Source organism: Notolabrus celidotus, chromosome 10 (assembly GCF_009762535.1).
Source record: "Notolabrus celidotus isolate fNotCel1 chromosome 10, fNotCel1.pri, whole genome shotgun sequence".
NCBI classification, from domain to species: domain Eukaryota; kingdom Metazoa; phylum Chordata; class Actinopteri; order Labriformes; family Labridae; genus Notolabrus; species Notolabrus celidotus.
This window is the reverse complement of record NC_048281.1, coordinates 22,807,107-22,819,867: the sequence shown is the minus strand read 5'-3', so window position 1 is coordinate 22,819,867 and position 12,761 is coordinate 22,807,107. Positions and strand designations below refer to the sequence as shown.

General features: G+C 38.7%; 1 protein-coding gene across 1 annotated transcript; it reads right to left on the bottom strand.

The window, feature by feature from the left end:
• Positions 1 to 468: 468 nt before the first annotated feature.
• chaf1b (chromatin assembly factor 1, subunit B) lies at positions 469 to 11,267 on the bottom strand. The gene is made up of 14 exons (XM_034693936.1): positions 11,137 to 11,267; positions 10,431 to 10,569; positions 8,474 to 8,606; positions 8,200 to 8,320; positions 7,518 to 7,621; positions 7,319 to 7,415; positions 7,080 to 7,164; positions 6,615 to 6,708; positions 6,442 to 6,511; positions 6,257 to 6,348; positions 5,995 to 6,154; positions 4,213 to 4,785; positions 3,125 to 3,213; positions 469 to 1,057 (listed from the first exon to the last, which is right to left on the bottom strand). The coding sequence occupies exons 2-14, from the start codon at positions 10,554 to 10,556 to the stop codon at positions 957 to 959; spliced, it is 1,845 nt and encodes a 614-aa protein (XP_034549827.1). The 5' UTR covers positions 10,557 to 10,569; positions 11,137 to 11,267; the 3' UTR covers positions 469 to 956.
• Positions 11,268 to 12,761: the final 1,494 nt, after the last annotated feature.

Below are 12,761 nucleotides of genomic sequence, written 5' to 3'. Positions count from 1 at the left end.
CTGAAGTGAGCAAATACAATTCTTATGAATGAAAATAAAGGAACTTTGGAGTGTTACTTGTCAGAGTAGTGAACAGTTTTTAATAATGTATTGGATGATCCACAAAATATAAAATATTCATTCTCTTTTGGTCTTAAAAAATGCTCTGAGCTTGCAGAACAAGGAAGGAATTCAAGTCTTTATGAACCACAGAAAATATGTTGATTTATTCAAAAAAGTTAAATATCTTTTGTTTGGGTCAAATCTTCTGCCCTCACAACCCCAGCTTTGCAACTGAAGTCCTTGGGACAAAAGCCCGGCACATCAAGGATGAACATCCACAGGCATTTAGCAAGCATACAGCTGTCAAGATGTGTGCTTTGAGATCTGTTTTCATACAAAACTATTCAAATAATCAAAATGCCAGAAAAAAAAAGATGCTAGTATTTTTCTTCCTTCAGACATTTTCTAAAAACCACTGACACAAACAATGTGTGAAACTTTTTTTTATTAGACTATGAAAATATGACTCTTAGATGCATGACAGTTTTACACTTTTCACTCAAGCAGCTATTTTGAAATCTCAGCAACTTAAGATTTAGATTGTTCACTAAGTGTTCCCACAAGGCTTCAAACTGTAAAACATTTTTTTCTGTTGCAGTTTCAGTTCCACATGTACATGTTGTTAGCCGGACATTAGACAAAAACCGCAGCACATAAGCATAACAATGTCAAACAAGGCATATTTCAAACAGTAAGCTTGTTCACTGTATGATACAAACACACATTACAAGGAGAAGAGTTCATTCAAGGGCAGGCACTTACTGCAGTCGGTTATATCACTTATCGAGCTAGATTAAAAGAAACACACAAAATCAGCCAAAAACACTTGAAATGTTCCTGAAGCTTGTAAAATGTTTGTCTCTGTAAATATTCTCTTTTCCAACATCATAACAACACACTGGTCCCAGTAACTATTAAGCTTTGGTGGTGCTGGTCTTTGCTGGGAGGTCACTGGTCTTAGATCTTTTGGACTCTGGAGGCTGGCAGACTGGATCAGTGGGGGGAGATGGGCGTTCTGAGAAAATACAAAGGATGAAAGAACAAAAATCAGTGACACAGAAATTGGAAACGATAGCTTAGTACACAAAAGAGTATTTAGGAACTTGTTTGTAACATTTAGAACCCTGAGTTTGGCGGAATTGAGTCAACGCTCATGTCCCAGATAAAGTAACGTGGTTAATTACATTGAATAGCTATGCTTGTAACAAAATACTGAAACTGAGTCAATTACATTTTATGTGGATACTCTTGGACATTCCTTCAAGATTTTGGTATTAAAACATTTTAGTTTTGCTTACTTGGTTATGATCCAACACATTTGTATGAAATTTGACAGGCTGGCTGAAATGCAGTCCTTGAACTGATCGGCTAGTGTCTGTCTGACAAGCTTTTTATTAATCTCTTTAAACAGAGGACTTTATATATGAACTCTATTATTGTTTCTTATGTAGAGAAAAGGGCACCAGTGCTAAACAGGCAGCTACAAAGTTTTAGCTGTAGTCCCAAAATCAAAATTTTCCTTTGACAGTAGCAGATTATGATCATCGCTGTGAATAAACAATAATATGATGTCAGATTTTATATGAAATGTTAGCAGTTGTAATATAACAAAGACTAAATTCCCTGGGTTTATAGGTCTTATTCATAAACTGTATAATAAATGGATGTAGTGTCCGTGACGTCATCCATCTGTTTCTGTTTTGAAGCCAATCGTTGGTGGGAGCAATATTGGATATGTTGAACTCAACCTAACTTCTGTCGAGCTAGTGTGAGGTAAAGAGGCAGGCTTTGAGCCTTCTTTTCAACAGCTAGTGTTCCCGCCTGTCAATCAAGTCAGCTGTGCCTCTAAAATGGAAAACTCGTAATCTTAAAATCTCCAAAACAGCCACGCTAGGATCAAATTCCCCCCGTACAGTGTGTGCCGGACTACACTTGTCTTTTGTACCAGGCTGTAAACATGTTTATTTCTGCTGATCGTCTTTTTTTGAATTGGTGTGTATGTGGTTTCCGGTACTTCTGGAGCCAGCCTCAAGTGGACACACGAGAAACTGCATTTTTTAACACTTTCACATTGGCTTCAATTCTCGCGGCCGGAGGTTGTCACTTGGGTCTTATTCCTAAGAGCGAACAAAAGAAGATAATAGTTTTCTATTTTCTAAATGTCCACTGAAAACTCCCACAATGGTGTTAGGACACTCTTCCTTGTTCAATTTCCCTACTGTGCTTATTATAGCACACAGCTTTCCTAGATGGAGGATATCACCACTGTTCTGGATGTACTCACCTTTGGTCTTATTTCCAAGTAAAGCAGTATTGATAGTCATAATATACTACTAGCTAGGTTCACATATTTATATTTTGCTGAACTGGACTTCAGTGTAAACATTGCTATACTCTAAGATCTCATTATTTATTTATGAGAGCAAACCTTCACCACAGTTAATAGAAATGATGGTGGAACTTGACAGAGGCACTTAATGGTGCTGTGTTTTGTTTTTTTAAGTACACAGGGAATACATTGATTTAAAAAACTGATTACCCCTGATATTACATTGACTCCAAGGAGTTCATTGCTGTTAGGAAACCTGGTTTTAAACTTCACAAAGATAAAACACAATGATTGAATCCGTATTATTAGTAAAAAATAAAGGTTGATTTTGCAGCCTTAGCCATGACAGAGATCAAGTTATGTAATTAAAGATGCCGATGAAAGCAGAAAAGCTTTCTATCAGTGCCCTACGGGATCTTCAGTCCCTATTCTAGTGTTTTCATACTTGCAGCATAAAGGACATCAGATAGCATTACTTAATAATAATAATAATAATAATAATAATAATAACAACAATAATAATACATAGGATTTATATAGTCCTTTTCTGAATACTCAAAGACGCTTTACATAGAATAAAAGTAAAAATAAAATATGCAAATAAAACAAAACAAGGACAGAGGTGGGGTGGGGTTAGAGGTCATGTGATGTATGCTTTTTTGAACATGTATGTTTCTGAATGATTGGAGTGAGTCAGAGTTGCTGGTGTGTGGAGGGAGAGAGTTCCAGAGAGTCGGGGCAGCGATGGCTTACCGTGTTTGGCCTTCTCGGTGGACGAAGGAGTGCGGAAAAGTGAGCTAACAGCTGGAGACCTGGCTGCAACGGGAGTCAAAGACACTCTCCTGTGTTAAAAAAAAAGAAAGAAAGCACAAACTGTAAGAGGCTGAGCACGACATCAACAGAGAAACACACAACAGTTCTACAGTGAACAAATCTGATCATTGATCCGGTTTATTTTATCCTCAGTTTTTTTGGTCTAATTTAATATTTTCCATGGCTAAATAAGACCAGCCAAGGAAAATATTCTAAGTTACATATACAAGTAAAAACAGAAGCATGTGCAGGTCTGCCATTGTCTAAGCACAGTCTGCCAGAGTGATTATTATTTTATAGTCAGTGGGGGGTCCAACGAATCCCTCATACCAGACAGGGCTTTGTTCTCGCTGCTAGAGCTGAGCACATGCAGAACCAACAACAAAAATCACAACCTCACTCACTGCAGCTATTCCTATTAGTTCTGCTCTTTCAGAAGACAAACTTTGAACTTCACTCAAAATCTTCTCCTGCTCATTTTTTAAGAATTCTTCTTTCTCTTAGTACTCCTCTTTGAAAACAGCATCTTTAGAGATAATCAGCTTAGTTACTTTGATCATTGGAGGAAGGGAGCAGGCATTCTTTGTGTTGTTGCTTCTTCAGGCTTCAGACTCTAGTCACATCACGTTTGAATAGTGCGTGTGTTTTCATACAATGTGTATGAAAATATATTTTTTTTATTTCTGATGCATAACTTACTGACAAAAACTTCCCATTTCAATCCCTTTTAACGTGTTTACTGCACGTAGTAGGCTTCCTTCACCCCTCTTTTCCATCCTTTGTATAAGTCTATTTTCTGTTTGTGTTTAAATTTGAAAACCAAAATAAAATATTCACTCACTCTCTCTCTCTCTCACACTCTCTCTCTCTCTCTCACTCTCTCTCTCTCTCACTCTCTCACTCTCTCACTCTCTCACTCTCTCACTCTCTCACTCACTCTCTCTCTCACTCTCTCACTCTCTCACACCTGCTCAGGGCAAATAAAGTTATTTGACAGAATGTAACACGATAACTGTTTCTGCATTCACCTCGGCGTTGGTCCCTTTGGAGTCGTTCCCTTTGGAGTTGTCGATCCTTTAGGCGTGGTGAGCTCAGAAGCATTAGCACCGTTAAGGACTTTGGGCGTTGAGGGAGTGAGGGGAGTGATGCGAGATTGGGTGGTGGAGGAGTTGGTCGGAGTAAGAGGGGCAGGAGTTGGCGGTGCACTTCCAGATGTCGGTGTCCGGGGTGTTGAAGGAGCTGTGGCTTTAGGGGTAGAGGGCTTCCCCCAGCCCTCCAGCGTGTTGAGGGTGATCCTGCGTGGCTGAGGTTTAGACTTGGCACTGGGGGTGCTCTTCTTCTCCTCTGGGGGGGTGACGGAGGGGGCGTCTTTCCCAAGGCTGGGTTGGGATGTGGGAGTCGGGGCTGAGTTTTGTGGCTGGGTCACGGGAGATGACGTCCTAGCCGACTTCTTGCCCTTTTTGTCACTAGCGCTATTTGGGGCAAAGACCTCCAGGGTGGGGGGCTCCTTCAGCGGAGTGCCCAGCTCCCCGGGAGAAAAGGTCAGGAAGGAGCAGTAACCATCTGTGGAGGAAACAGCCAGGAAGGAACCATCAAGAGACCTAGAGAGGAGGGTGATAGAAAACATGACAGTAAATGGAAGGTGAAACATGTATGGAACTGAGGTTTTTCATTCGTCCAACAAAGGTTTATAAGAATCTTGTGTTATAAGAGTAGGTTTACAACAGTGTAAATTTTGGCGGCAATTTTAGATTTATTCTTAGTCTTTAGACGAAAATGCCTGTTAGTTTTAGTCACATTTAAGTCTTTTAAGCCCTTTATAGTTTTAGTCGACGAAAACTCAAAACATTTTAGTCTTTGATTTTTGCCAAAACATCTTCACTCTTTAAATAATTCATGTAGTCGATCAAATATCAGTATCAGGGTTATACCAAGTGTTAAAATCGTCAACACTTCATTAACACTTTTGCTTGTGTAATATCTTAAGTGAAATAATTCAGCCTGGCCCTGCTAAAATGTCAAAAGAAAACATTCTTGATGTGACCACTGTGACTGTATTTAGATTCTCTTGACTCACAGAAAAATGCCATGAAAGGAATGTATTGCACATTTACGACGGTCCTTGAATGCACCTGCAGTGACAGGCGCGCTGGACAGACCGTCAGTTTACGGCACCCTGAAATGCATCTGCATCTTTCAACAAGGAGTTAATCAAAACTTACTAAATGTGTCTGATGTATCACCAAACTGGATTAAATCAAGCTGTAGACGCAGAGCTTTTTATGGTAATGGCGGCGAAAACATCAAATATTAAACAGACGTCCCCCGGTTGTGTCTTTGTCACTAACGCACACCGGGCGTAAAAATCCTCAATGAAGATGAGACAGATGCATGGAGGTGGGAGAGCTGGTTCATAAAGAGCACCTGCTGCAGGTAGAGACCAAGCTAACGCTGAGCCCGTCAGATAATAACTCAGCCTGTCACAGGAATGCATCACTTTTATTTCTAAAGATTAGACGCACAGCGGGGGAAAACATTTCTGGCATGATTCCACCTCCAATTAAGGGGCTATAAGATACATGTTTCCCATGATGTGGAAATTAACACTACAGTCTCCCAAAAGTTGACATCAGGCCTCAGCAGTCTGATTAACTCAAATTGAGTGGATAAATCCCTCTTCTCTTCTGAAGCCTCATAACAGCTTCATTTTTGCACAGGAGAAGGATTGTGGAATCTGTTCTCATCACAGAATCAAATGAATGTTTGAGAAAGCTAAACAAAAAAGACAACAGAAGAAGGTCCAGTTTTACCAAGTTAGATCACTCAGTGTGTGGTAGTGGATGTTAGACACCAGACCGAAAGGAAGAGTCTGCTGTGTGTCATACAGGCAGATGGAGTCCTCGGACGCAACAGCGAACACCATACGATACGGCAATTGGAACACGTTAGGAAGAGCCTGAGTAGAACCATCTGAGGAGGAGGAATAAAGAAAACATGCATGTCAAACAAAGAGTAGAGAATAAATGACTCAGGGCTGTCATTATCATTTTTTTCTGTTGTTAAAGTTCTTGCCCTCGTCTTTCTTGGTCCTCAATTCGAAGTAGACGGGGCAGCAGCGCACAGCCAGTGTAGCCTTTGTTGGACATGGCAAATGTGCAATAGGCCTAAAACACACAGACAGGGAATCACACATTGAGGTAATTCCAACACGTACATGACACCGAATCTGTACAAAACAGTCATTTCACAACAGTTACCTTTTAAGGCTCTTCCTGGAAAAGATGTAGGTGGTGTTTATGATGTTTTCTCCAATCTCCACACATCCAGCTGAGGTAAAAGGAAAAAAAGGGGGCAATGAGGAATGACCTTGGTTTATAGAAATAATCTTAGCAAGGACAACTGGCCATGTTAGGGCGTGTTGTGTTGGTACCTGGGGCGAGCAGGAAAGACCCATCGGGTGTGAAAGAAAGACGGCGAAAGAACGATCTCATGCTGTCGTCGTGGAACATTCTGTGTTGTTTGACCTGAAAGGACCAAGAGAGAAATTAAGCAATAATACGTGAACAAACATAATATGGGGGAACGGTAGAACAAATATTAAGAGATAATAGGGACAGTTTTAGTCAGCACCAATCAACACCAAAACAGGAGCGTGAGTGACAACAGAGAGTTGATTTCACTTTGTGTGTTTTCAAAACATTGGCAGGATTTGTGTATGTACAAGTGTTTTTTAAGTTATGTTTTTTTAGACATTTTTGCCTTTAATGGATAGAAAAGCTCAGATTTACCAACCCTAAATCTGACAAAATGACTGATCATAACAAATGTAAAATTCCAGGTCTCAATGATCAACAAACTCGATTAATTTTTAATCAAAACCAAAATGTCTACTGACCTCTCCCTCTGCAAGCGGCCCGGAGCTCATTTTACTGACACAGAAGGCCTTCTTTTTGGTGTGAGTACTGTACACACGCATCACTCTGAAGGAGAGGGAAAACAACAACAACAACAACAAAAAACACAGTAAGCATTAATCTCTTCCAAACTCTCTGTGACTAATGACTAGCTTTGCAGGCAAATGACAAAGACAAGATTAGGCTAACATTAAAGCCATGAGGGGCTCTGTTTTCATACCTGTCACAGCTGAGAGTGGCTACATATTGTCCCAGAGGATCCCACGTCACCCCCTGCACGTAGCTCTTGTGTTCATTCAATATACAAAGCTTCTGACCTGAGCACACAAAAAACAGCAACAAATACGGTAAATGGAACCCCAAAATGTCATGAAATAGCAGATTTTTTTTTTAAATTGAAGCTGACAGTCGAAGCAAACCTTTGTTAATGTCCCACATAACAGCAGTATTGTCGACAGACCCAGACACCATGAAGTTTCCATCCCGTGTCCAGCAGATGTCATACACATCCTCTATATGTCCCCTGAAGACCAATCAGATTTCTTTCATCAATTCACAGTTTCTACTAATTTATTTCAGTCAGACAACAAATAGAAAGACAAAACAAGATCTCATAACATTAGCTCTAAAGTAATTCTGACAACCCAACATGTGATTTAAAGTCCTTTATGTTTTTTAAGTATTTTATATTTATTTTTCAGTACAAGTCATTTAGAGACGGCTCACATAAATGGTCACCAATGTGAGTGAGTAATTGGCGAAAGAGGATCAACTGCCAAGATAAATCAGAAAATACATAAAAAATCACTGCAGTCACTTTTAACAATCCACTGCAGATTTTCACAACACTGAAAAATCATAAAGGGTGTAATAATTCCACCCTGTCTGTTCATTTCCACAATTTGTGGTAGAATTAAAGATTGTATATCACACAATATATATCAGCATTGCCATGCTGATCGTCATTGAATAATCCATTGCTGCATCTTTACTGTCAGTTTTAAATCAGTTCAAAGAGACGATATATAATCAAATAGGGGGTAATATTTGTACTTAAAATGTTCTAGCAAAGTGTGATTCACATTTTTCTGAGTTTTGTACCTTAGTGTTTTTACCACGGACCAGCTCTCCTTATTGAGCTGAGCATCTTCATCCTCTTGAAAAGCTGGTGCCTGCTCAGGCTCCTTAGAGTCGTTGAGCTTCCACAGCAGTATTGCTGCATCTGTATGAAGTAATAGAGAAAAAAACCACATGATTACCAAACTGATAATCCCTGGTTTATTTAATAATCATATGCTCATTGCCTCTTCAATCATTGCCCATAAATGTTACTTAGCACAAACTTTACATTACATCGGCATATTTTGTGACATACCATCTCCTCCTGAAGCAAGCAGCTCTCCATTAGGGCTGAAGCGCACTACGTTTACCGCCTTAGTGTGTCGAGCCAGATTGGACAGAAAGTCCACCACAGCTTTCCCATCTGGGCCTGTGTTGACCTGCCACAGCTGCATTAACATCAGACAAAAGGTTAGCAAACTCAACTTCAGTTAACAAAGCTCACAACAACCACTGTCAGTACTACAGAAAAAAAGAATAGTTCACAATGTTGATTTCTGTGAACACACAAATTCATTGTTCCTCAAATCCAAAATATTGAAATTATTTGACCTTGTAGATTTTAAAACTGCACAAACTGTGTATAAGGCAAGGAAAAATCTCCTTCCAGGAAATATTCAAAGATTGTTCTTTGAAAGAGAGGGGGGATTTAACTTAAGAGGGAAGTGAAGATTACAGGTGGTGAGTGTTCGGACCACAAGGAGAAGTTTTTGTAATTCAATCTGTGGTGTGAAACTGTGGAACAGACTCAACATGGAGCTACAGCAATGTCAGAACATAATCCAGTTCAAGAATAAGTATAAAGAAATGATTTTAACGGGGTACAAGGAGGAAGACAAGTTTTGAGAATCATGAGGGGTTTGCTTTTGATTGTCGCTGTAAATATGAAGATTTGACTTGTAGGAGTGCACTAGTATAATGCCAGATAATAGTGAATGAAGGGGTAGGATTAGATAAGTTTGAACTTCTTTCTACTCCTTTTTGCACATGTAAATCTTTTATACTAGCTCCTTGAAGGAATTCTGCTGGCAATCACCAGGAAGAATCCCAAGCGCTCTCTCTGTTCTTTTCTAAAAATGTTGCATTGTCTGTGAGGCGAAGGCAATTTTCTACATTATGGACAAATAAAAGTTCTAATATTATCTAATGTAATCGTAAAGGAATTTTTTTCACTGCTTGCTAATGGAACTGATTGATTTTGTTTCTTTTGTATAACTATTTCTTTTTTTTCTTGTATGTTTGTATAACTATTTCTTCTTTTCTACTTTTTTTTATATATTACTTTTACATGTTCGAAATAAAGACATCAAATCAAATCAAATGTGGCCAATTTTAATACAGCTGAGAGTAGTTTACAGTTTAAAAAAGGGTATACAGTTTATTCATTTTCATTCAAAATGTGTAAAATGTATTTTATATAAGAGACACTGTAATTAATCTTTAAAAGGTATCAGTTTAAAGATGACCTGACTTATGATTCTAAGCAAGTCAATACAAATATATCAATATATTTCAAGTAATTGATATGTAATATCAAAGACACATTCTAGCATTTTACTATCACCATTTATCTCATCAGGTGTGTATAACTTTGAGGCAAAAGATGGAAAAATCGGGCAACTGAACAATCATGAGTGTGACACATTTAAGATGTTTGGAGACCTTGAGAATGCCTGAATAAAAAAGCAAGAACCCCCTCAAACTTGTTGTATTAACGCAAGTGTGTGTGTGTAAGTGTAGTATGTAAGTGTAGTGTGTGTGTGTGTGTGTGTGTGTGTGTGTGTGTGTGTGTGTGTGTGTGTGTGTGTGTGGGTCTATATGTCAGTGAAGTTGTATGGTAGACAAGAGTAAACATGTCAGACTGGGTGTAAGGGATACAAACTACCTGTGAGATTAATTTAATGTAACTAATGTGAAACAGGATCTATGAAATAAAATATGATTTCCTTATTATTTTTTTTGGGGGGGGGGGTTAAGATGACTAATTATTTGAATCACAGAATGAACTGATGTATTTAGACCTTTGCACACTCAATAAAATAAAATTATATATATAAAAAAAATAAATAAAGTTCCTATTTTTGTGGCACATTTGCCCTTACGACATTAACCTTAAAATAGCTTGGTGTGTTAGGCGATTCATATATGAATCCAATGGGTTTTTTTTTAAGTTACTGTATATGATATTTTTATTGCAGTCTGTGTTTACTCACTCTGACTGTGGTGTCAACTCCAGCTGTGGCCAGTCGATGAATGCGTCCTTCAGAGCTGTGCTGGAAGTCCAGACTGTAGACTGGCTCTTTGTTGTGCCATGCAATCTCACACGTTATAACCTTCATTTTTAAAATATATCTGAAACCAACCAAAGGAAGAAAAAAAAAAACATTTAGAACTTCGGATTACTTTAAGCTATATACATAAGCATCTAAAATGTTGTTGTCCTTTTTTATTTATAGCTGATGTTATTGTTATTATTTTTATTTGTATGCCTTATTCTTATGCCTTGTACAAAGAGAGCACAGTTTACCAAGTCAAATTCCTTGTGTGTTCAAGCATACCTGGCCAATAAAGCTGATTCTGATTCTGATTCTGAAAAAGACTTTCATCAATATGTGCTAAATAAAAAAGACCCTGTTTTAACGACTCTAGAGAAAAAAATGACACGTATTTTATTTGGTCACACAATTGCAGTGGCAGCTGTAGTTAAAACTAGGTTAGCAAACACCGTTAGCAGTAATCTTAGCGGGCTTGTTGGGAAGATTTGCGGCTAAAACTGTAGACAGAATGAAAAAAAAAGACGAAACCGTGTCCAAACCACTGACCCACGATTAGGTTCTTAACAAACTCTACGGAAATAAACGTTTACATGGATTTATTTTCAAACGAAGGACGTTTTTGCATTGTAAATTCGTGTTTTACCTCTTCTGTTGTCCTGCTGAAGCGATCAGTGATTTCCCGCGTACAATTTGTTCGAAACTTCCGTATTCTGCGTCATACGTCAGAGTACTCTTCAGTGATTGGACGAAAACGCGGAAGAGGAGATGACGTAGGATCGCACTCCGACCGACGTATACAGTCTATGGTTGTTGAAGATATTGGACTGTCCGTGGGACTGGCATAGAAGTTATAAATACATGGACGGTATTCTATATTATTGTAACCAAGCGTTTTGTTGTGAAGCCTATTCTTACTTATACAATAAAATAACATGAAGCTGCTTGATTGTGAACGAGACGGTCTAACTTTCTTCTTCTTCTTCTTCTTCTTTGTGTTTAATAGTGGATCGCAAACAGCTGTTAGATACATACCGCCACCTACTGTACAAGAGTGTGTATCAACCATAGACTGCAAATAAAAAGGTATCAACATGTAATTTACTCATTCAATTCTTCCTATCAGTCTTGTGTCCGATATGAAAACAACAGTACTGGACAAAGTACACGTCTTCATTACTTAAGTCAGAGCATAGATCATCCTGCTCAAATATTATCTAATATATCCAATATAAGTGAAAGTTGTTCCATCAAATTATCACTTGAGTTAAAGTCCTGGAGTTCTTGCTATTAAAAATACTCAAGTATTCAAAGTTTTGATTGGTCAGCATGGCGGCCATGCGGCCAATCACATGTGAGGATATATGATATAGGTGATGGAGGGGAGGCTGTGTATCATGTCTTCATCTGTTCCTTCTGAGAGGGTTAGGGTTCAAAGACTGGGCAAATTCTCACTTAGAGGAGAAATCGGATAAGCCCATCCAAGCTGAGGCGTCTGATTTTTTTCAATGCAAACCTGAGGACATTAATAATGTTTGCTAAAGTTTGGTTCTGGTTTTGTTTGCTTGAGTTGGTTCTGGTTCTGTTTGCTTGAGTTAGGCTCTGGTTCTGTTTGCTTGAGTTTGATTCTGGTTCTGTTTGTTTGAATTTAGTTCTGGTTCTGTTTGCTTGAGTTTGGTTCTGGTTCTGTTTTCTTGAGTTTGGTTCTGGTTCTGTTTGCTTGAGTTTGGTTCTGTTTCAGTTCTAGTTCTGTTTGCTTGAGTTTGGTTCTGGTTCTAACCCTAACCTTAATCATAACCCTATCGCTAATCCAAACCATAACCCTAACTCTATCCTAACCCTAACCCTTACCCTAATCCCAACCCTAACCCTAACCCTGATCCTAACCCTTACCCTAATCATAACCCTAACCCTAATCATAACCCTAATCCTAACCCTAACCCTATCCCTAATCCTAACCCTAACCCCAATTCTAACCCTAATCCCAACTCTAACCCTAATCCCAACCATAACCCTAATCATAACCCTATCCCAACCCTCACATTTATCCCAGCCCTAACTCTAATCTAACCCCAATCCTTACCATAACCCTAATCAAAACCCTAACCCTAATCAAAACCCTAACCCTAATCATAACCCTAACTCTAATCATAACCCTAATGCTAACCTTAACCCTAATCACAACCCTATAACTAATCACAATCATATCCCTAACCCCTAACCATAACCCTAATCACAACCCTAACCCTAATCATAACCCTAACCCTAATC